The following is a 23,578-nucleotide window of genomic DNA, read 5'->3' as shown; positions in this document are numbered from 1 at the left end:
TAGCCTTTTTGCTCTAACATAAAATGTGTTATAAAAGTTTTAGTAGCATCTTTTTGAACAGTTTCCTATAAATAAATAAATCATATGAGGAAACTTAGACAAATTAAAGTAATGGCCAGAGCAGCATAGGGTTGTTTTGTTTTTTTGCATAGTTCTCCAGTAAGCAGGAACATATAACATAGTGAGTAATCTTGACTGTAACAAGGATCTTCTCTAATAAAGAGCACTTGCTGGTAACATTGTTTGTAAATAAAAGTCGGCTATCCACAGCAGTCTCTTAAAACTGCAACACTTGATTTCTTATGCTACTACACAGAAATGTCAAATTTCAAGTCCTGTGTCTCAATGTAACATGCTCATTCATTTATCTAAAATTGTTTCAGTACCAAGTGATGTTAGTTTTCATGAATTGTAATAATTTAGGTTTACATATGATACAGGCTTCTTTCTTGCTGGTTGAAGTCATGGGAGTGTTGATTCTTTCGTGATGGCATGATGTGGATCACTTCTGAGACATGCCTATAGGTAGCTTTATTGCCCTAGACAGAGAAAGCTAAGGATGGACATTTTTAGCAAATGCTTCCACCTCAGGTGCTCTTTGGTTTTTCCTAGGATGGTACGTATATGTGAAGGAGTATTGTTAAAAGTCATTACTTTGAGTTTTTGTTTTGCCTCCCCCTTCGGATTGGTCTGGATTGAAAGCAATTAGTTGAAATTAGTTACACCCACAGATCCAGTGGGCTTTCCTCTACCTGGAAGTACACCTGCAGCAAGCTGAGGTTAAGTAAGCTTTTTGCCAATGTCCACAGCTGGAGGAGAACCTGACAGTGCAGCAACAGTGGTGCTGAAAGCAGGTGCTTACCAAGCAAGGAACGCATTCTTCCACTTGCTTTGTGTACTCATAATTCAGCTGCAACTCCAGGCAGGCTATTAGCTGAGCATGCTGTGGCCAGCTCATAACAACAGCTGTGCTGTTCCACCTTCCTCCCATGTTTTCTCTTGTGTCCACCTCACTTCACTCAGGTATGGCAATGAGGTGAGAGAACAGCTGTTTTGCAGAGTCAAAGGCACACCTGCTGCTTTGACAAAAACGGGAGGCTAGTATGGTGGCAGTGACAAAATAGACCTAGGCTAGTAGAAATGCAGTGAAATAGCAGTGAGCAAAATGATGTTCCCTGTGCCCTTTTACTGTTAATCAACAGCTGTTTGTAAGTTTTATCAGTTGCAGAAGATAAAAAGGCTCTGAGTCTCTCTCTCAGCCCCTGCAGTAAACCTCAGCACTGCCTGTACCTCAGCTTTGGCAACCATAGCAAAACAGTTCCAGTGGTGTTCAGGATTCATGAAGGAGAGAAAAAAATGCTAGGGAAAAAGGCGGTCATTCAGACCAGAAAGTAACTGCCCTGCTTACTGTGTAAGCCACTGCTGTAAATCAGAAGTAACTCCATAGGCTACAAGATATGCCTGGTCCTGAGTTACTTTGTAACTGGGTTAAATTGGTCAGAGCTTAGCCCAGGTTTATTTACGCGTTTATTTCAGGAAGTGACTTTGTGTGAAGTACAGGTAGCTCTGTGCAGTGGGTGGATTTGAATTGCACTTTCATTTGTACGTTCTGGTGTTGGAGGGGGTGGAAAAGTGCCTTTGTTGTTTTCTGCTTCACATTGTGGCATGTCATTTGTCCCTGTCTCTTTGGGCTGCCCAGGAGTTGATAACATGCTGCTTTTGGGAACTAAGGTAGGTATTACTAGGAGCTGCTATAAAGGGTTCATTGAGAACCACCATCCAGACTTGAGTTTAAACGGTACTATGCAAATGTGCCATTTGGACTGAGAAAAAAAGGCAGCCTGCAGTGACCTAGTTGATTCTGGAGATAGTGTCTGAAGTCTCCCCCAGCTCCCTCAATAGGGTGAGAACACAGGAGGAACTACTCCCAGGTAGCTTCTTTTGTGGCTTTTAAACACTGCTGTGGAAATTCAGCAATGGAGTTGCTTACCTGGTGCTGCAGCAGTGGCTGGAGGGTGCAGTGGGAAGGTTGTGCATCCTGCCCATGCTCTCTGTGCCCTGTCCTGTGACCCAGCTGTGTGGAGCATATTCCCCCCTTCCTGTGTTATACTCTGTGCCCCTGACTTCCTTGGTTGGAACCAGTTCATTTCTTGGTGGCACATTTTGTCTCCAAACCAGTCATTTTTGCAGTGTGGCCACAGCAATGTTTTGAAAGCTGTTTGGTTCAAGCATAGAGCTGGCTTCAAGTAAGGTGGCCATGGTTAGAAAGACTTGTTGCTGAACTAATAAGGCTATCTGTATCAGACAGTGGTGGCTTAAGCTGGTCACTGGGGTATGGGGCCATGAAGCTGCCTGTGAGTTGGCAATGTGGGCAGCTTCCTAAGCTCTTCCAGCAGACACATACTAAACAGGCTGATTTTCTATGGCAATGCTTGACAAGCCAAACAGAAGCTGCTCCATTCTGTTAGCTAACTTCGGCTAGTCAGTCACATGCAGCTTCAGAAATGCAGAGTATTTGGAGCAGGCAGGTATGTTTCAAACCCCATCTCTTTGTTTTCTTAGATTGAGGCTACTGCTAAGCACGCCTGTGAGTCTGACCTTTTTGCAGCAAGGTGGTAATCAGTATTATGTGCTTCCCTTGCTAATACACTTTATTTTAGGGTCTAGACCCTGCAAGTTGAGACACTTGCTATGGTTTCTAATTTAACTAGTAAATCTGTTAGACGCTGTTTACCTGTATGCACCCTGCAGCTACAGTCATCTGTACAGCAAACTGGCTCAATTGCATATGGCTTTCTTGTGATGCTAATGAAACATTATTCAGTGCTTTCTGCTACTTAATGTCAAAAGCTCAGTATTGTATTATGATACCATTTGGATGACAGCCCAAACAAGAAGAAAAGAACCACCACTCTGGGTTTTACATTATGTCTCAAACTGAAGTGTACTGTTTCCTTGTGTGTTTTTGGGGAGTGGTTTAGAAAAATGAGGAAAACTGACACTTGCCCTTGGAAGTATATTTGTACCAAACCTATACAGTAGGTTGCCTAATGGGCTAAGTAGTGTCTTTGTAATTAAAGAAGTATAGAATGCTCTGAAGGCTTGGTGTGAATAATAACTCAAATGTTCACACTAACACTTAGTTGTGTAACTTATGCCACTACATATGTTTCCAGTTGGGCAGTTTCACAAGACAGATAAGAAAGTGGCCTGAAGCTTTTGAAAAAGTGTTGCTGCTCTTCTTTGGTGCTTCAGTTGCAGAGATGCACAGGATGACCCACACTTTTTATGGTTTGTCAGTAGAGCAATAGCACAGAGAGGAGGGAATAATTTCTGTTTGCAAAACAAATAGTATCTGGAATGGGGATACTGTGGCAACAAAAGCAAAAAGATACTTGTTATAAATTACTGGTCTTAGCTACTTCATTTCCCAGGGAAGTGGTTGAATAACCATCCCTGGTAGAGTTCAGAAAACATATAAATGAGGCCCTTAGTGACATGGTTTAGTGGTGGACATGACAGTCCTGGGGTAAAGGTTGGACTTCATGATCTTAAGAAGTCAGCTAGCTAGGTTGGAAAAGTCCTACGTTTCTATGATTCTGCCAAATTCTAGGTAAACCTGTGATAACCTATATACTTGTGTGATTATGTAGACAAACTATTTCTACAGTACTTTGATATCCTTTGCTTAAATGGCACCTCTAGTTGGTTGTGAAATAGTCATTATCATTGTAAGAAAATGTCTGTGTATTCAGCTGTTACATAGATATGATTGACTTTGCTTGTTTTGAAGATATTTAATATTCACAGGTATATTTCAAAGCTGCCTTGAGGGCAGCTGCTTAGGATAGCATATAGTAACCAAAAGTACAGGAGACATGTGGTGGGAATCAAGGATATTACTACTGGACTTTATCCTACAGTATGAATAAAAACAACACACACCTATTTGTACAGGTAACTATAATATTTATTTCCATCATGTAGGAAATAATTGCTTTCCTGAAATGATATATAGAAAATGAATACACCAAAGCACTACCCAGTCTGTCAGTAGGTATTTATTGGGTACAGTTTGTAAAATTTAAACACATTTTGATTATGAAAGAGCAGCTTTATCAAAGAACAGTGAAACTGAGATTTCATACTTTTAATGTTAGGAACATTTAATTTTAGATGGGTTTTTTTGACTTTAAGATTTTAAAAAAGAGCTGCTTTTTAAAAAGAGAACAGGTGTTCCTCCACTCTTTTTACAGTACGCACAAGAAGAGTGTACATGGACCCACAATCACAGCGTGATTATTTCTTTTCATTAACAGCTACATCAGAACCTATTAACATCGCTCTGCAATGAAGGTTTGCTACGAAGAGATGCAGTTAGCCTTCTGTGCCATTTCAGATAGGTGTGCTGTCTCCTGAGTATGTCCTACCAGGGTGAGGCCATAGTGAAAAAAGCTGCCAACAAGCATATGTGGGTGTCTTGGTTAGCAAAATTCTTGTAAGCCATGGGGTTGTCCATTACAAATATAGTTAGTTTTAGTTCATTTTTAGTTTGATATTGCACCATCTACGCTTTAGATCAACCATCAACATTAAGTAAAAAATAGGTCAAGATGAACATACTGTCATTTCTAGGTGTGCTTGATTTAAAAAAAGATCTAAAATTGAAGTATTAAACTCACACAGTAAGCTTAATATCTCTTTTTTTGTTCTATCTACCAAGTTTTTGCTTTTGTGTGGTCTTACAGCCAAGGTTATTAAAATACCTCATAAGTTACAATTGCTTCCTAATCTTTCCAAAGCCTATATTGTTTGTTGTAGCTTGTACACAGAGACTTGAATTCCTCAAGATTGCCAGAATCAAAGCTGATATTAAAAGCCTTTATTTTTCCTTTCCTAAACTATCTGAGAGGAAAAAATACACAATTACCTTCTTTTTTATGATAGAGTACATTTCTATTATATCCAAAGCTCTATTTTGTGGATTAATTTTTTGTCAGCAAATCACAGGTGTTTTTCTTGTTCAACTTCAAAGACATAATTGTCCCCATGAAACTCCCTAGCCTGATTAAAAATTGTTATATGTGGTGCTTTGTGCATATGCTTTATCCAGTGAGAGTGAAACACCCTTGTAAAATGTGCTAAGAAAATGTGGGGAAAAACCACAACTCCCAAGAGCTAATGAAGTAGCAGTTGAATAATTTTGTGTCTAAGTAAGGTAGAGGTGTATTTGCATCAAGCATTCTGTACAGTAGAAACTGTCATTTTCAGGTAAGAATAAGAACATGCTCAGCCACAAGGAATTTGAAGTTTTCCATTACTGTAGGAAATTACTGGAGGTGAGGCTAGTTTTTCTGTTAAAAGTAGCAACAAGAAAATCTTACAAACTTTCTTCCAGAGGAGTAACCAATGAATCATAAATTTGTGTCAGGCTTGCTTCTCACATCACAGAAGAGCTTACTTTTGGGATCCTATAAACTATTCTATTAGGCAATGAAGCTGAAATGAATTAGTACGTTTAACAGAAGACCTTTAGTAAAAGGGTTTTAAAGATGATTTTGCAAAGAATAAGGAAACTTGTCTGCATAGCGAAATTGACTGTTATACCTGTAATCAATTAAGCTCATGTGCTCTAAATACATAAATTGCCTCTGTGTCAGTGCTGTTCCAAAATAATTGCTCTATTTTGCAATTATTCTGGAATAAATCTCTAGCTAATACGTACTGCTGTCCACCTGCAGACCCAGAACTCATCATTTTACTCCATATGCAGTTATGAAAAGGCTTAGACTAGTGATATTATCATAGCAAACCTATCTTCATTTCAGCCTGGTGAAGTTCCAATCAGGGTGCATGTTCTGATACAGTAAGGACATGTAGTCTATTTATTGCCACACTTTCACAAAAGAAGCTTTTAAGTTATGGCTGCAGGAAGCAGATTTATAAAGGTATTTATGTACTAAAAAATAGGACTTTTTTTATAAAGTTTTGATGATTAATCTTACCTGACAGTGATGTAGTAGTTCAGCAGAGAACACTCCGTTCTGCATCTTAACTGTCTGCTTCTTAAACAGTTAAATATATTTACAAGTATGCCTCCAGGTCCCCAGTGTAGCTATATATTACCTATGTGGCATCCTCATATTGCACAAAAATTCAGTGAGGTGCATCTAGGTATATAAAACAATGTCAGATAAAACTGTCAGTGTTCTGATCAGCTGAAAGACCTTATAAGAAAAAAGCATTAGCCAGTCTTAACTGGAAAGAAAAACTACCATCAGTATTCTACTGATTTGCATTTTTTACTCTATAATGGAGCAATAAAATGCATGTGGATTTGATTTTAATGCCTTGAAATTGTGATACAGTACACTATAAAGTGATCAGATGAGTTCATTAGGACTAGACTGCCTTCACTAGCTGTCAACTGTATGGTTTAGTACTCCAGTAGTTTTCTAATGCTTTTGTATTCATTCTTGGTTTTCTGCATCTTTTTATTTGTAATTTCCAGATAGAAATCAAGTTGGGGTTTTTTCCTTCCTTTTGTCTCCTATTCAAGAGTCTAGAGTATATGCCGCCTTAGTCTAGAGCCTGAGAAAGCTTGTTCACCAGCTCGCACTGTTTAATTAGCGGCATTTCAGTTCTGTTGGGTTTTGGTGGTATGCATGCAGGGGCAGCTAAGGTAGGTTGGGTAGAATTGTTATTGACAAATTCGTATGACAAGCATTAATTGTGCAAGATCAAAGCTCTTAAATATTTTCGTGATGCTTAATTTAGCCTTTGCAGGAAAATTGCTTAGAGTTTATTCCTTTTCATGCTGTGTGAATTCATAGCTTTTTAGTCAGAGACTAATGTTGAGAATGCTGGTTCATAAATAAGGCAGAGCCAATCAATGTTTGCTGGCATCAAAAATGTGTAGTCCTACATCCCTGCCATTGCTCTGGCTGTACAATTCTGCCCTCTGTAATGTGCTGTTCTTAGTATCCACCTGACTTTCCTGCAAACCACTTCAGGTCACCAAGCTAGTGTGAAGTTGTTTGCTGCTCTGACTTCCAAACTTTTTGCAAGAACTTACATGAGGTGATGGTGGCCCTTCCTGTGTTAGTAAACTATTAGACTGGCTTACCTTGGAGGGCTATCAGAAATTTAAACCTGATATTTATGCAAATGCATATGGGTGGTGAAAATAGTCATTTCCTTTAAGGTGGGAAAAAGGAATTTGTTGGTGATACTGTATTATGTCTCTCTCAGACATTTCTATTACACTGACTAATGGTGATAGAGAGATTTATCTGCATTTGTGACTTTTGTCTCAGAAGGCCAGTGGTTGAGTTAGGCAACTTTACTGTAAATCTAGCTGCAAGAAGGAAGTTGCTAAAAAATGCTCAGAAATAATTTGATTTGGTTTATTTTTATTTTTGTTTTCAGTGAAGGGAGCAATCTCACCCCTGCTCATCATTACCCTGACTTCAGATTTAAGACGTACGCACCTCTTGCCTTCCGCTATTTCAGAGAACTTTTTGGTATCAAGCCTGATGACTACTTGGTAAGAGACTGCAGTTTTCTTTTGAGTTACAAATTATTATAATATGTACTAGTTTCACAGTGACAGAAAAGGATGCTTTAATGGTGCCCGAATGGATAGTAAATTTTGTGAAGTAGCTGCTAAAAAGGATATACTTCCTAGAGTAAAGCTATTGTTACCTACAACTTACATTCTATCTAAGGAAGCATTTGCAACAGCATCAGTTAAAGATTATAGAAAGACTGCTTGCTGCTAAGAGATTCGTGACACTTGATTTAACTTCAAAATGTCTGAAGAAAATTCCCAGTAAAGGCAGCTTATTGCGGATTCTTTTTCCTCTTGGCACAACAAAAGAGTCCAGTGGTATGTTTCCAAGAAAAGGGGGACAACTAGAGAAGCTAGTTTCAAGATTAGGTGCACCTTCTTTTCTTGAAAATGCAAAAGCAGGTTGCCTTCAACAAACAGATATTTTTCTGAAATACATTCGTAATTTCAGTGTGTATTGTGGTAACTGATGCATACATTCTTTAGGGTTATACTTGTTATGCAAGCATGTCAGGATCCATTTCTGTTGTTTCTGATTCAAAATGGGAATCATTTCACAATCAGAGCAGGTCGCAGTCCCTTGAGGTCCAGAGACAAATGTGATCAGAGGGGGTACTATGATTATAACACAAAACTAGTTTTAGTTTGGGCCCCTTTTCCCAATTGGTCATGAACAAAAACATCTGTTTTAGAGTTTGTTCAAGTAGTATGTGTCAGGGTTCTGGCTGAACAGACTCCCTTGTTTCTGTGAAATGTGGATCTATCACGTTGTGAGTGAAATTCCAATTCAGTATCTCAAATATGCTACTATAACAATATGCCAACTGTTGGTCCAATTGTGGCTGAAGGGGAAAGGAAGTAAAGTAAAAAGAGGAGAAATTACAGCAAGCATATGTGAGTTGACACTGTTAATTTGCAATGACAAAAGCCCAAAGATTTACAGGTCACCTTTTCCAAGGAGGCTGAGCAGTATGTGCTATAGGAGTCAGACTCGATAACAAGGGTAAATACATTTGAGCAGCTGGTAGAATTAAATTGTCACTTCATGGGGTGCTGGCATTTTGCAGGGAACCTTCTTGGTCATAAAGTACTTAATTGTCAGGAACTTGGGGATTTTCTTACTTTTCAGTTTTGATTCGGCTTTCACAAGCATTCAGTCAAAACTAGGTGGGCTCTTTGTATAGCAGCAGTTGCTGGGTAGACTTTTATTTTACAGGAATGAATTCAACTGTAGAATGACACAGTGTAAGTTAATAACTTGTGCTTATGCTATATTGTTCTATTGAGCTTTAATGTTTAGGATAATTGGTTTCAAATGCTTACAACAATGGGAATTACTCACAAAGCTTTATACATTTTGGCAAGAAAAACACAGGGGTTGCAATACAACTGCTGGTATGTGCAGAATGTCTATAGTTACAGACCAGTATTGTTCTATGAGTAGACAAGGGCAACTATAGGATTCATAAGAAAGGTCTCTTGTATTAATTGGAACTGAGTGAACTTGGAGAATCAGAGAGAGAAAAAGGAAACATTTTTATAGCTTGCAAAACTCTCTTAAAAACTGTGATCATGGGAAAAGCCTCAGCTAGAGCTAGTGTAAGAAAATGCATTAAAGCAGTGCTTTGAGTCCATGGGAAGCATGCTTCTTCAGTTCAAGTGTTCACGAAAGCACATATTTATTAGATTTTTCTCGTATCACTTTTCTTTGCTATCACCAATTGCTGAAATCGATGGTGACACTCCAGTTGAATTTAATGAAAGCTGTTTTCAAGAAACAGAACTGTTTTTTCTTGCAGAGTCACTCAGCTCATCCTGGGCAATACCCAATAAACCAGATATTTGTTACTAAAACCATTAATTCTTTTTGCTCTGACTGGAAGACATATGGTGCTGCTAAGAATAATTCCCTGGTGCCTGCAGTATTCACAATTCACATCCTGTGTAATTTTGTTTCTTTTAAAGACTGAAGCCTTAAAATACTGGCCTGGAATTGTCACTGTAAATTTACACTGCTGTAAATTTAGGGTTGCTGTGGTTGAAGACCAAAGAATAAGTTCCATGATTCTCCTGTGCCTATTTGAACCTGCAGTTCTTTGTTTTAAACTTGTATTTGAATAAAGGATGCATTGGCAGTGAAAAACAATTTTTATTTCTTTCAGTACTCCCTCTGCAGTGAGCCTTTAATTGAATTATCCAACCCAGGTGCCAGTGGGTCCTTATTTTTTGTAACTAGCGATGACGAGTTCATCATCAAAACAGTTCAACACAAAGAGGCTGAGTTTCTTCAGAAGCTCTTGCCGGGTTATTATATGGTAAGTAGTTTAAGTCTGTATTTTACCTGTGTTATTCCTGTGTCTGTCACTTCTGAAGATTCAGTTTCATTTGGTTTTTAATCCTTCATTGGCTTTACCCATGTTTCTTAATATTTTTGTTATTTTTTTACCCATATTAGAAAGAGCAGATATAAATCAAGAATATATTTAAGATAAGAATAGCTGCTCTTTTAGCAAGATGAAGCTGAATGTAATCTTCTGATTTGATACCAAACTTTGCTTCTAGTAAGCTAGTAACAAAAAAAGGTTTCTAAATTTCTGATTTTACTTCTTTTCTCCATTTTGTGTTTGTTAGCCCTCTGCATTTCACTCAGAGTGGACAAAGAAACTAGACTGGTCAGTTTCACATTTGTTTCTGGACTAGTTCTGGTTTCCATTTCTCGTGTGTTAAAACAATGATGTAAAAATGTATTTATCCATATAATTTGTTCAAAACTTAATTTTTAAATGGAGCTTTTTGAGGGCTAATGCTAAGTTGATTGTATTGTTTTACGTGTGTCCATCATCAGAAAGGGAACCCATTGAGCCAAAGTAAGTAGAATTTAATTCTTCTTGTCTTTTTAAACAAAAGCTACTCATATATGACTATATGACCTTTGAAGGTCCCTTCCAACCCAAGCTATTCTATGATTCTATACAAACGAACAGAGGTTCTTCTGGGTGGTATGCAGGAGTGTTAGACCTGTGACTGACTTTCTTCTCTTTCTTTGCTTTCTTAAGTAAACATTTGAAAAGTTACCCTCTCACTGGTACTAAAAATGAGGAATATTATCATTATATTCCTCATTTATGAAATATATTTATGAAATAACATGGATTCACTATTTGTTTAAAAAAAAAAAAAAAGTAAAAAATGCACTGGCAGCATCAAAAAGAGCAATGCTGGCTGGTACCTTTTTTGTTGTTGTTTCTAATCATGATAATCAGCTTAACATTAGTTTGAGTTAGTACAAGTGAATATAAGGTCACTTTGCTTTGTTCCTGAGAACTTTATTCTTACTGCTACCGTATGCAACAGTTTCCGAAGTGCAAAACTTTAATCACTGTAATTATTTCCTTTGAAAGTTCCTTCTTCCCATGGTTGTACATTGTGATTTAGTAATCTTCTAAGATATGAAGTAGTTTTTCCCATCTTGCTTTTCATGCCAAAAACTGAGAATAATTTCAGAAGGAGGATTTTTGCTGTCACCAATTTTATATTCTACTAGTTGTTTGGTTTTTGTTTTGGTTTGGTTTCGGGTTTTTTGATTGTTTGTTGGGATTTTTTTGCCTATTGTGGAATTTTTATTATTTCACACTTTTCTGATGGTCAGTTCTGGTTCTGTTAAAACCTTACACACCTGTGGAGACAGTTTGGTCATTTGGCACTAACCCTTAATGTGGAAAGCCTTGCGGAGACAGTGGTTCTGTTTTTCAGAATCCAAGTCAAGGTAATGAGTACTACATTTGACCAAAACTCCTTCCATCGGGTGGAATGCAAAAGTTGTTCAAGTCAGAATAAATAAATTAAATCTTTGGGAGTGTTGTGGTTTAAACTGTACCGGCTACTAGGAAGAAAATTAACTCTATCCCAGCTGAAATGAGGACAGGGATGCTTTAGTCTGCTCTTTTTGTCTTCTAGTCTGCTCTTTCATGGACTGTGAGAAAGAGAAATCTGACATAAATGTGGTTACTGCTCAGCTCTTGACCTATCTAAGTTCCTGGCAAAAAGCAGTATTTATGCTAGCTGTCTGCAGTACAGGCCCACAAAGAAAATCAACCGGTCAAAGAAACAGTACTGAATAAGAAAACATGTACAGTTTTTTTGATGTTTGTTAATGTCCTTTGGAGTTGAAAATAGATACGTTTAACAATATCTCTTTTGTTTTAGAATCTGAACCAGAATCCAAGGACTCTCCTACCCAAGTTTTATGGGCTGTACTGTGTTCAGTCAGGAGGCATTAATATTAGAATTGTTGTAATGAACAATGTTTTGCCACGAGCCTTGAAAATGCATTTCACGTATGACTTGAAAGGCTCCACATACAAACGGAGAGCATCAAGAAAAGAGAGGGAGAAGTCCAACCCTACATTCAAAGACTTGGATTTCTTGCAAGATATGCATGAAGGGTTGTATTTTGACTCTGAAACACACAGCGCACTAATGAAAACACTACAGCGGGATTGTCGGGTAAGTGAAAATTACTATTTAAGCTTCTGTGTTTGCATCTGTTCTGTACTTACCTCAGCAAAACAGAGAGTGGGATGTGGCTTCGTATGTTTAACTTCCATTCCTTTTCCATGCAGTTTAATTAGGAAAACCTGTGGATCTCAAAGCGCTTATTAACCCTGTATTTTGGTTAAGCAGTTGGGATCTGAGGTCATAGAATCATAGGTGGTAGTTGCAAGGGATTCACAACAGTTGTCAAGTCCAACTCCTGACACCACACAGGGCAACTTGAAAATTAAACCATATATCTAATAGCGTAGTGCAAATACTTCTTAAACACCAACAGGCTTGGGGCCATGATCACTTCCCTAGTGCTTGACCACCCTCTCACTGGAGAACTTTTTCCTAATATACAATCTGAACTTCCCTGAGCAGCTTTAAGCCATTCCCTCACATCCTTTCACCAGGGACCAGAGGTCAGCACCACCCTTTCTGCTCCCCTCATGAGGAAATGGTAAACACCAGTGAGGTCACCCCTCAGTCTCATGTTCTCTAAGCTGAACAAATCTAATCTCATCCACTCCTCACAAGTTAAGTCCTCTAGTGCTTTCACCAGCTTTGTTGCCCTCCTTTGGACAAATGCTAATATTTTTATATTGTTTTTATACAGTGGAGCCCAAAACTGCACACAATACTTGAGGTTAGGCAGCATCAATGCTGACTACAGTGGGACAATCAGTTCTTCCAACCTGTTAGCTATACTGTGCTTAATGTACCCCATGATAAGGTTGGCCATTTTGGACAGCAGGGCACGTTGGCAACTCACTGAGTTTATCACCCAGCAAAACCTCCAGATCCCTTTCTGTGGGCTGTCTCTCTATTTGTCTGTACATCCAGGATTACACCAATCCATCTGTGGATCAGATTACTGAAGAAAAGTAGTCTAATAGAGTTTTTTTAAATTGTAGTTCTTGCTTTCCAGTAATTTGGAGATTTTAATTATTTTTTTCTGAGGCGCAATTAGCCCTGTGGTACTGTTGTTACATATGATAAACTGCATGTAGAGCTGTAAGCTCAGTACTGCTTCAGTAAGTCTGTAAATTAACAAGAACTGGGAAACTGAATGGGGGAGAGGGGGTGTCTAGTGGCAGTAATCTTATTTCTGGAGCAAAGTAATTTCTTCCTCAGTGAAAGGTAGTGCTTAATGTCTACATAACATTTTCAAGGCAAAAGAAGGATACCTGCCATTGTCCTTTGAGAGGACCTTGGTGAATCGAATCAGTACCTATTGTGGACAGGGAAAATTGCTGTAAAATGGATTTTTTTTTCTGTAGCAAAGGTAAGAAAATATGAAGAAGGTAAAAGGAGAGTTATCCAGGTCTTGGAGTTTCATAAGATTCACAGGGGTTGTGGAAAGAAAAGATTGGCTTTGTCTGAGGGGAATCCTGAGTGTTGCATAATAAAACAACTCATCACATAGAAGAGGCATCCTGAACGTCAGTTTGTTGTTTGCTGCCACCTGTGGTGCAAGATGGAAAGCATTGTTTTGGCACATGAATAGTACTTCTTGTTTAGTTATCACAGAAGTCTGCAATGTCTTGTGCTTGGTTCGTAAAGCTGGATGATCTCATGTTCAGCTGCATGTGCAGTGTGAGGCATTTATCTAACGCCACACATTGTTCTTTCTGTAGCCTCTTGCAGTGAGTGTTTCCTGAGCTCCTGCCATGTGTGATAATGCAAAATGCATCAGTATGTCACATCTGGGAATCTGGATGCCCTTTTGTGCATCCTCCCACTTGTCAAAGGTTACTCAGTCAAAGCCGGGGGGGGGTCTATTTTATATAGAAAACAGTATGTGGAACCTAAAAGAGGGAACTGGACTAAAAAGTGAAAACAAGAATCAATCATTTCATTGTTACATATAAAGGATGCTCTTACTGATTCTTTGAAAGTATGGTTAAATTCTTGCTACATGTTACTTGAGTGCTGAACTAAACATCATGTTTCTCAGTGTATTAATCTTAAAGTAAGAACTCTCAAGTTAGTCTGGAGTTCTTAAAGGCCCAGTTAAATCTTTCTGCCTATATGGTATAGGGATGGCTACTCAGCATGAGTGATAACTCACCTAGATTATTAGAGATTCAAAACTTGCCATCTCTTTCTCATTTTATTCCAAAGTAAGAAAGTTAGTGTAGGCGCTGGAATTAAAAATTCATTAAGGAAAGGAAATTTTTTATCTTGCCAGTATTTTGGGACTAAGAAATTCTCTTATGTGTTTGGATTATATTTTCATTGTTCGTATTTGCAATCAGAATAAGTAAGCAATGTTTTAGGGGTTTTTTCTGCTTCTTCAATATAAACATTCCAGATTGGTAGCCCCCCTCCTCCATAAGCTCTGTCACTAAGTACAGAGGCCTGGCAGAACTTACTGGTGATGACGAAGAAGGCAGAAGGGACCTGCTGTGATCTGTGTCTGCTGTCACTGTATCACCCACCCCTTTCACCAGTAGGCCCACATTTTCTTTGGTCAGCATTTTACCACTAATACAGCAGTAGAAGCTCTTCTCTATGCCCTTGACAATCCCTTGCAAGTCTCAACTCAGTATCTGAGCTTTGGCTTCCTAGACAATAATTGACATATCCCTATGTGTCCAAGCAATGTTCATCAATTCCTCTTTTGTAGCCTGTGTGTCCTCCTCTATCCTGTATGCTGCCTTTTCACATTCAAGCTGTAGCTTCTTCGCTTAGCTGAGCTGGCTTCCTGATATATCCCCTCAGCCTGACACAGAACACCTTGTCAGTTGACACAGAGCTCCCTCCCCAGAGAAAGGTAGTAGAAGGTGTGACAGTGGTGGACCGCTGCTGGAGTATCAGTTCTTGTCTACCTTCCTGCAGCTCTGATGAGGAGGTACATGATCTGCCCAATTAAGAGGATGGAGCTGAGTGGCTTGTCTGCAATGGTCTGGTATCTCCAGCAGCAGCTCCAGATTATGTTCTGGGACAGGTGCAGCTTGATAGCATTCTCCAGCTACTGCATTCCCCTGCTTGTTATGTTCACATGCTAGGTGACGGGGTCTGAAAGCTCCGCACACCAACCATTTCACACTTTTTGCACTGCAGCTAAACCAAGAAGTGTAACATTACATAGTGTTCCTAAAGATGTAATATTCCTGAGTTTATCATACATAAAATGTAAACAACTGAAAATTTGAAATAGCTTTCAAATTCTTGACTATTGCTGAGACTTATTATAGCTATCCTATCCTTGCCAGTAGGCAGTATCATAGTTACTGGGGGTGTGGAGGTGTTAAGACAGGGAACACACTACAGGCAAATGGTGCTAAAAATAAAGAATTCCACTTGCCTGAATAGCTTTCCTAAAAATCTTTGGTTTGAAGCCTTACTTGTTTCAGAGTTCTTTAATTTGTAAAGCCAATGTGCCTGTATTTTGCGTAATGGTAAATACTGAGAGTATTGGAAGGTAGTTTCAGTAGCTGTGATTTATTTTTAGTAATCATGCTCTTTGTTAGTCTGATTATTGTATAAAATTATTAATTATTTAAGGATAGATCTGACTTTCCAAATTCCAAATAAAATTAGTTTTATAAATATTAACAGAAACTGTTCGGCTCATGAATGAGACAAAGAACTAAAAGCTTACTAAGAAGTAAGATCCAAATAATCTTTATTTATTTCTTCTTCACCTCTTTTCTTAAGACATGTCTTGCTGCAGACGAGGAAACCAAAACCTTTCCCGATGGTCAAAGATTGACTTTGTGTTGTTCCCTCTGTGGCAGAACACTCAATTTTTGTAGTTGACTTTTGCATTAGAAAATTAGGAGAATGATTAGATGCCTTGTAGGAATATTGTCAGGATTATTTAGCTACTATCTCCACTTTAATCTGGAGGATTAAAGTTTGTGGATGCCATTTTTTGGTTTGCAGTCAGAAAAAGTTCAAATCATGGAGGTTTTTTTCTTTCTCATTGCTTACAATTTTTCAAGACAAGAAGAACAAAATGCATTGCTACTAAGATTTTTAAGGAGAATTGGAAGCCAAACAACAGAATTCATAGAATATCTGTTTAGTGCTGAAGCACTGGTGACAGAGACCTTGTATCATCAATTTATCCACTGGATTTTTCAAAACCCTTGGTAGTGTGAGAAGTTGTTGGTTTTCTTGTCTTTTTTTTTTTTTTTCCTTTTCCCTTCCTCAAAGGTTTTACAGAGATTATTCTTTAGCCCAGATAATTTCAGTGACCCATTCTACAGCATGTCCTTACAAACAGTAGTGTTGGCGCAACTTGAAGGAGTATTGAATTGCAGCATAGGGCAGAAATAAAAATGGCATGTCATGGAATTAGAGAACGTGCTAATCTTAGATGAAGGCCCTCTATATCAAAAATGGTAGTTTGAGGAAAGTGGACATGGAGTGGTATTGCAGATCTCTTGTATCTTTAAGTATTATCATTCCTGTAGTATTAATTTAAATTCAAATTTCTCTTCATTTCTACTTTGGAAATCAGAAGTAAGATTGTAATTTTTAGGACTGTTAGTTAACAGTATGTTTTAAGAATTCTGTTGAAATGAGAAGTGACTCCACATGTGCTTTGGAGGGTTCGTGATTTATTTTCACAGGATAGATTGTTTCTAAACCAGACCCATTACTAGGCATTTGGCATTTGCACAATAGTTTCAAAGAAATGTTTATTGTGCAAATAGTACTTTATTTTGTAGGATTTTTATATATATTTCCTTGTATTGGAGAGTAATTATTGATTCAGTGTAGAATCAATCTTCTTTATGTCAGTTTCTATGTCCCTTTTCCAAAATTCTTGTAGAAGAGGAAATGCTTGCATGGTTAACCTTTTAGGGGTTTTTTCCATAAGCTACTGTAATTATATTTTTTTGAGTAGCATGAAAATGACCCGCTGACTTGAGGGGTTTTGCATGGTTTGTAACATGAATGCAGATTTCTCTGACAGACATACACAGCTTGGGCTGGCTGCATTTGAAGTAAAAATTCCATGGCTCTGCTCTATTAGTCACTGTCTGAGATAACTGAATGTAACCCCATCAAAGATGTTTCACAGAATACTTTAACATCTGATTAACTCAGATTAAAAAAAATCTGATTCAGTGAGTTATTTTTCCATGTTTCAAAACAATGTATTTTGTGATGCCATTTCACTGCAGGTTTTATGTGATATGAAAGCAAAATAGTGCTTAGGGCTAGAAGGGGATAAGTGACACTTGCCATCTGAAAGTTGTCAAAGCAGCTAAAGCCAGCCTTGTAAGCAGTACTTGGTGACCAAGTGGCAACATCATGCTAACAGAATCTTTGTACCCAGTGAAATACAGAAATACAATTTAGATGAACAATTTAATGTCGAGTTAATTAACTGAATGTTTACTTGTCATTATCAAATACAACACTTAATCATGCTGTGTACTAACAAGTAAGAATGTTCTTGCTGGAGTCTCCCAGTGCCATTCTGCTACCAAGGTGCATTTCAGAGCAGTTACATGAGTAAAGATTGAATTTCTCTCACTTGTACTATGCAAGGAGTGTACTTCTGGGAGTTACCATCAATTTTTAGTGATCTCACGTGGATGACATCAGGTGTTCTGCAGGGCTTTCTCAGTTTGCTATGAATATCTCATTTTGGTACCTTCATAGCAAAAATTTGCTGCTGCTTCTCAAAAGCAGTTCCATCTAAAATCATTGAAGCTAATTGCAAGCAACTCTTGACCCAGGAAAAGGCTTATGGGTTTTTGTGTTATCGTAGGATGCTGCATGTTAAGAAATAGCTTGATGTGCTGCATCTGTAACTTCTCCTTGGCAAACTAGATTACTTTGTGCAACTGTGTGTGCAAAATGTGTTAGTTACACACTTAAAAGTAATCATGGTTTGAGATGTTAAATGTTAATGATGATGATCTTAAGGTCCTTTCCAACCCAAACCGTTCTATGATTCTATACGTATGTGAGGACCTTTCAGATGTATTCAGCTGGAAATTCCACTGTCTGAAATAAAATTTGTCTTAATACAGACTAAAGAGTTCAACATGAAGTGTGTTCTTGTTGAATGCTGGTGTCAGAGATTCTTCCTTGTTATTCTGGTTAATTATTTTGTATCAGAATTTTTCTTAGAAACAAATAGGGAAGTAAAACATGCTTAGATCTGGTCAAAAGATGTGTATTTGCATAAGGAGTGGTTGATTTGGTTATCAAATTTCTAAGGGGAGATAATCAGAACTGTGTATCAAACGCGTAGGCAGAGAGAGAGGTAGATACTATTATGACATCCTGAAGACTTTGTACACTGGGCAATCCCGCATCTGAGTAGGACCATGAATAGGGTGTCCCAGTAACAAGGGCTAAAATTCATATGCTATGTGCTATTTGTTAGAATCTGTACAGCAGTTAATCCATTGGATGTGCAGGTGTTTCATTTTCATAATGAACTGGAATAATAAAAAAAGCTACTTTTTTTTTTATGATGTTTTTCAGTAATCCTAGAACAAAGTCATAAATAGTCAAAGAATAGTCCATTGTATAGTACAGGTAGTAAGGGTTTAAGTGACAGTTAATTGATGCAGTCAGAAATATTAATTTTACTGTATAAGAGGTCCCTGTTGAAGAAGTAGCAGCACATTATACCACAGTCTTCCACGAGGTTACATCCAGCCCTAGATATAGGTTATGCAATTAGGGCAGTTAAATATAATGTGTCTAACGTAATCTAATTCAAAAAGTGGTAAAGAATAAGCTGAAGACAGAGCTGTCAACTGTTATGTTCATATCTATAAAATAGGAGTGGCAATGCTTTTTCCAAGCCTGACTAGCTGCTGTAATCTAGTTTTGCATAAACAGTGTTGCTGACTGTACTGCTAAGGTAGGTATTTTTGCCGGTGATGAATTGGTGTGGGGTTTTTTGATTTTTGGTTTGGTGTGGGTTTTTTTCAGTCTACCTAGAATCTATTTTCAGTATTTGGCGGCCAACATCCACTGATTACATGCTTTTAACGAATGCATCATATAGTAATTTCTTTTTGAGAAAGTCTGAGTAAAAGATAGCAATAAGCAAGCAATAAAGAAAATTCTGGAACTTATTTGAGACTCAGTGTCTGTGCCTTTGTACCTATTAGTTGCACTATTTTTGCAATTCATAATTGTAAAACAAGAAGTTATTCTAATGGGTATTATCCCACGCAATGCTCAGTAATATTTCATTTCATGAATTAGATTTGAATTAGATTGCATTTCATCATGATGGTGTATGGTAATTTAGAATATGCTTTTTTGTCCTGTCCCAAAATCCTGTGTGAGCTCTGTCATCAGAGGATGCTTGGGATACTGAGGGCCATAGGTTAGCAGCCTCCTCCTTGTTACATTTGAACTACCCCACCTCTGTGCAGGATTATTCCAAGCAAGATGTTTTCTAAACAACTTTGTGTCTGGAAATCAGAATGAGGCTGTGCCTTTCTGCATTTAGATTACAGTGTGTTATGCTTTGTTTCTTCACTTTGAATGCTTAAAACAGTGCTAAAATTAAGATGCCATGTTCTTCATGGAAGAGAAATGCCAGACATTTGAAAGAATTCAGCTATATTGTATGTTTGGCTTCTACTTAACATAATGAGTACATAAGAAATATTGATGGAGTATAGATTCCTTTTTCCTCCTCATACAGTTTCACAGACCACTAGACTTTTCCTGGTCATTACCAAAAGAAAAATCTCATTTTGGATTTGCAAAATGTGTTTCAGAGGTCACAAGCCATCTCAGTGTTTCATGTAAAAAATATTTATACTTCGATAGTCTTCATCAAAATTGGAGTTACTGCTCTTTGTCATCTCTGCAAAATCAGATGCACTATTGCCTCTTGATTCTGTGCCAAAAATTATAAGTTTATCTTATGTCATTGTGTCCCAAAACGTATCATGAATTGTTTGTTGTTGAGTTACATGAGGTGAAGGAGAGGTAAGTGGCATATCATATCCTTCCTGGTTGCTATCAGTTTTTCTCCTTCCACTTACCACTGCTGTTACGCAGAATAGTGAACACAGTTGCTGTCTGCTCAGAGTTTGGTTATATTTCTAGTTGTGATCACAGCCTGTTATAGTTCACCATTGCATAGTGACTTGATCTGCATTTCCTTTTAATGGCAGTATGCCAGACTTCATAATGATGTAACTGACTAGAAACTTATGATACTACATGTGCATGAAAGAAGGAAGGGAACTTGCTACTGACGGAGGCAAAATGGTTGGTAGAGCTAGAAGAGAAAGCTCGTTGGTTAAGTCATGTTTCAGAAATAAAGCTGCCTAATAAAGATGCATGATTTTTGTACCAAAATTCCATCAGCTGTTAATGAGAGGGTGACAGCAAATGCTTTTTTAACACTTGAAAATTCTCCAAGTATGCTTTCTCAGTTATAAACAGGAAGTGGAGAAGAGGTAGAGTAGTGCAGGCAAAAATGCTCTGTAAAGTCTGGAGCACGCATTATTGGTGACTTTAAAGATGTCTGTAGTTCATAAGTATATGGTGGAACTATTAATTGATTATTTGCTATAAATAGAAAAAGGTGTGGGCTGGACATATATTCCTTGACTACAAAGTAACATTGCGTTACCTTTCAGCTATGCATCTTTCTTTCCCACTTGTAAAAAGAGAATTGAGCTAATTAGATAACTAGCACTTTGACTTATTTGGAGGTTTTGTTTATATTAAATTAATATATGCTCATATGTATTAATATATTGTCTTTTTAAATTATAATTTTACATATTTTCCTAATATGAGAAATTTGTGCTTTGAAGGATTATTTTTACTTAGGTTTTCAAAATACTGCTGTGTAATTCATATTGTATGTAGTCTTCATTTGTTTTAGTACAGCCATTTGTTTTTTGTTAATAGGTTCTAGAAAGTTTTAAGATCATGGATTACAGTCTGCTACTGGGAATCCACATACTGAACAGTAACATGAATGAAAAAGAGGGAGAGAGTTCCCAGAGTGCATCAGATGCAAAACGTCCAGGAGGGCAGAAAGTTCTCTATTCCACAGCCATGGAGTCTATACAGGGCCCTGGAAAGGCGGGAGACTCTGTCACCAGAGAGACAACAAACACGTAAGTGCCAGAGTATGCATTTAAGGTTACTATTAAAACAGGCGCATTCTGTTTCTTCAGTCTGTGACAATTGGTATTAAAAGGCAAAACATTCAAGAGTACACTGCATTTCAGAAATTGAAAGATTAAGCCTCCCTCCCCATTCCCTCCTCACGCCCCCACCTCCAAGAAAAAAAGCTGGACCCTCAAGATTTGATTCAGAGCAGGGAATTAAAATATTGATGAGTAGATTGTTCATCTTTAAATACACAATGGCAAAGTTGGTTACTTCAGAGTGACTTATGTATGAACAAGTGCATTCATTTATAAAAAAGGTATTATGAGACAGCTATTACAAGAGTCTCAAGTATAATCTAATTTCAGCTGGAAACAGCCTGATGAACCATACTATTTATCAACACTGAAATGGAAATTCTTACAGTGGTTATTTTCATCTCAAAGTATTATATATGTTATGTAGAACTCTGTCATCCACCACTGAAGTGTAATCATATCCATGTACAGTAGATACTTCCTGAGATTAAAAAACACTGCTTTCCTCTTATTTTTCTACCTAGCAAAAATTGCAGCACGAATTTAAGTATATAGACAGTAGGTTTTGTATTGTTTCCTCTGGAATACATTCAGTGTTAGTGAGAGTGTTATGTTCACCATTCTCATTCTATATATTCAGTCATTCATTATAATAAGGGTTTAATTTCAAATTAAGGATTTACTTTTCTGGTTCTCGAGCTGTCTAGGTAAATACTAGGTAAACCATTAGATATAGATATAGAAACATGTGCTTAAATCTACAGCAAACAAATAGGAGAATGATGATATTTAGCATTTTTAGAGAGTTTCCAGCTGTTCAGAGCTCTAGAATATAACTTAGAGCTGAATTTCACTCAGTTTTTACAGCATCACTCACTTTCACACAGAAGAATGTTCTTGTATGGTGGCAGAGGTGTTGCACTGGCAATTTTGGGGGTGTTGGGTTTTGGTTTGATTTTTTAACTGAAAGCCAGAGCTGATTATATAGGTCATTGTTCTGGTTTCAGCTGGGACAGTAATTTTTCTCCTTCTTAGTAGTTGGTGCAGTGCTGTGTTTTGGCTTTAGTCTGAGAACAACGCTGGTAACACACTGATGTTTTTTTTAGTTGTTGCTCAGTAGCACTTATCCTGATCAAGGACTTTTCAGTCTCTCATGCTCCACCAGTGAGGAGGGGCACAAGAAGCTGGGATGAAGCAGAGACAGGACACCTGACCCAAACTAACACCAACTGGTCTAAGAATCAAATGAAACCTCACTGGAGGTCTATAAAAAAACAAAACACAAAAAACCCCAAAACAATCCCAATCAACACAGCTACAATGGTGCATATAAGCATAAAACCAGAGCAATAATAAGAAACTGGACTACTGCAGAACAGATGAGAGACCTGCAGTCCTGCCCCCAGCTTTGGGGCAACAACACAAGAGGGACGTGGAGCTGCTTGAGCAAGGCCAGAGGAGGGCCACGAGGATGATCAGGGTGCTGGAGCACCCCCACATACGAAGACAGGCTGAGAAAGTTGTGGCTGTTCAGCCTGGAGAAGAGAAGGCTGCGTGGAGACCTCATAGCAGCCTTCCAGTATCGGAAGGGGGCCTATAAGGATGCTGGGGAGAGACTCTTCATTAGGGACTGTAGTGGTAGGAGAAGGGGTAACAGGTTTAAACTTAAACAGGGTAAGTTTAGATGAGAGATAAGGAAGAAGTTCTTTACAGTGAGGGTGGTGAGGCACTGGAATGAGTTGCCCAAGGAAGCTGTGAATGCTCCATCCCTGGCAGTGTTTAAGGCCAGGCTGGACAGAGCCTTGGGCAACATAGTTTAGTGTGAGGTATCCCTGATCATGGCAGGGGGGTTGGAACTAGATGATCATGGCAAGGGGCTTGGTACTAGATGATCTTAAGGTCCTTTCCAACTGTAACTATTCTATGATTCTGTGCTTATTATTATTATATTTTACTTTATTTTAGTTATTGAACTTTTCTTGTCTCAGCTCATGGGTTTTACTTTCTTCTGATTCTCCTCCCTGTCCTGCCCAGGTACTTATTGCTTACTGGGCCTAAACCACAAGCCTAGGCCATGCAGGCATGAGGACGAGCATGGACACTGCTACTTGTAGTGGATTGAATTTACAGTCATAGCTTCTAGGAAAGGCTGACAGAATATAGTTTTGTAAACCACTGAACACTTTGAATGTCTGACCAGTTAATTGAGCTGGAGTTTATGGTAATGAGATTTTACAGTAATTTAAACTCCATTTGTATTTACATGGTTTCCTTTGTGCTTAGAATAATTAAAATCTTCCCACCCCCCATCTCTCCTTCCCTCCTCCACTGTCCCCACACACATCCCTCCCCCAGA

The 23,578-nt window shown here is 38.1% G+C and overlaps 1 protein-coding gene across 1 annotated transcript in view; it reads left to right on the top strand.

The window, feature by feature from the left end:
- The window catches only part of PIP5K1B (phosphatidylinositol-4-phosphate 5-kinase, type I, beta), a 51,532-nt gene that overhangs the window by 4,506 nt on the left and 23,448 nt on the right, over nt 1–23,578 (top strand). Inside the window, exons 3-6 of the mRNA XM_010016754.1 lie at nt 7,429–7,546; nt 9,733–9,885; nt 11,777–12,076; nt 20,978–21,189. Coding sequence (XP_010015056.1) covers nt 7,429–7,546; nt 9,733–9,885; nt 11,777–12,076; nt 20,978–21,189 — 783 coding nt within the window. The remainder of the gene's footprint in view (nt 1–7,428; nt 7,547–9,732; nt 9,886–11,776; nt 12,077–20,977; nt 21,190–23,578) is intronic.

The sequence above is a fragment of the Nestor notabilis genome, unplaced genomic scaffold (genome assembly GCF_000696875.1).
Source record: "Nestor notabilis isolate BGI_N333 unplaced genomic scaffold, ASM69687v1 scaffold2876, whole genome shotgun sequence".
Classification (NCBI taxonomy): Eukaryota; Metazoa; Chordata; class Aves; order Psittaciformes; family Psittacidae; genus Nestor; species Nestor notabilis.
Note: the sequence above shows the minus strand (reverse complement) of the source record. Positions and strands in the feature narration are given on the sequence as shown.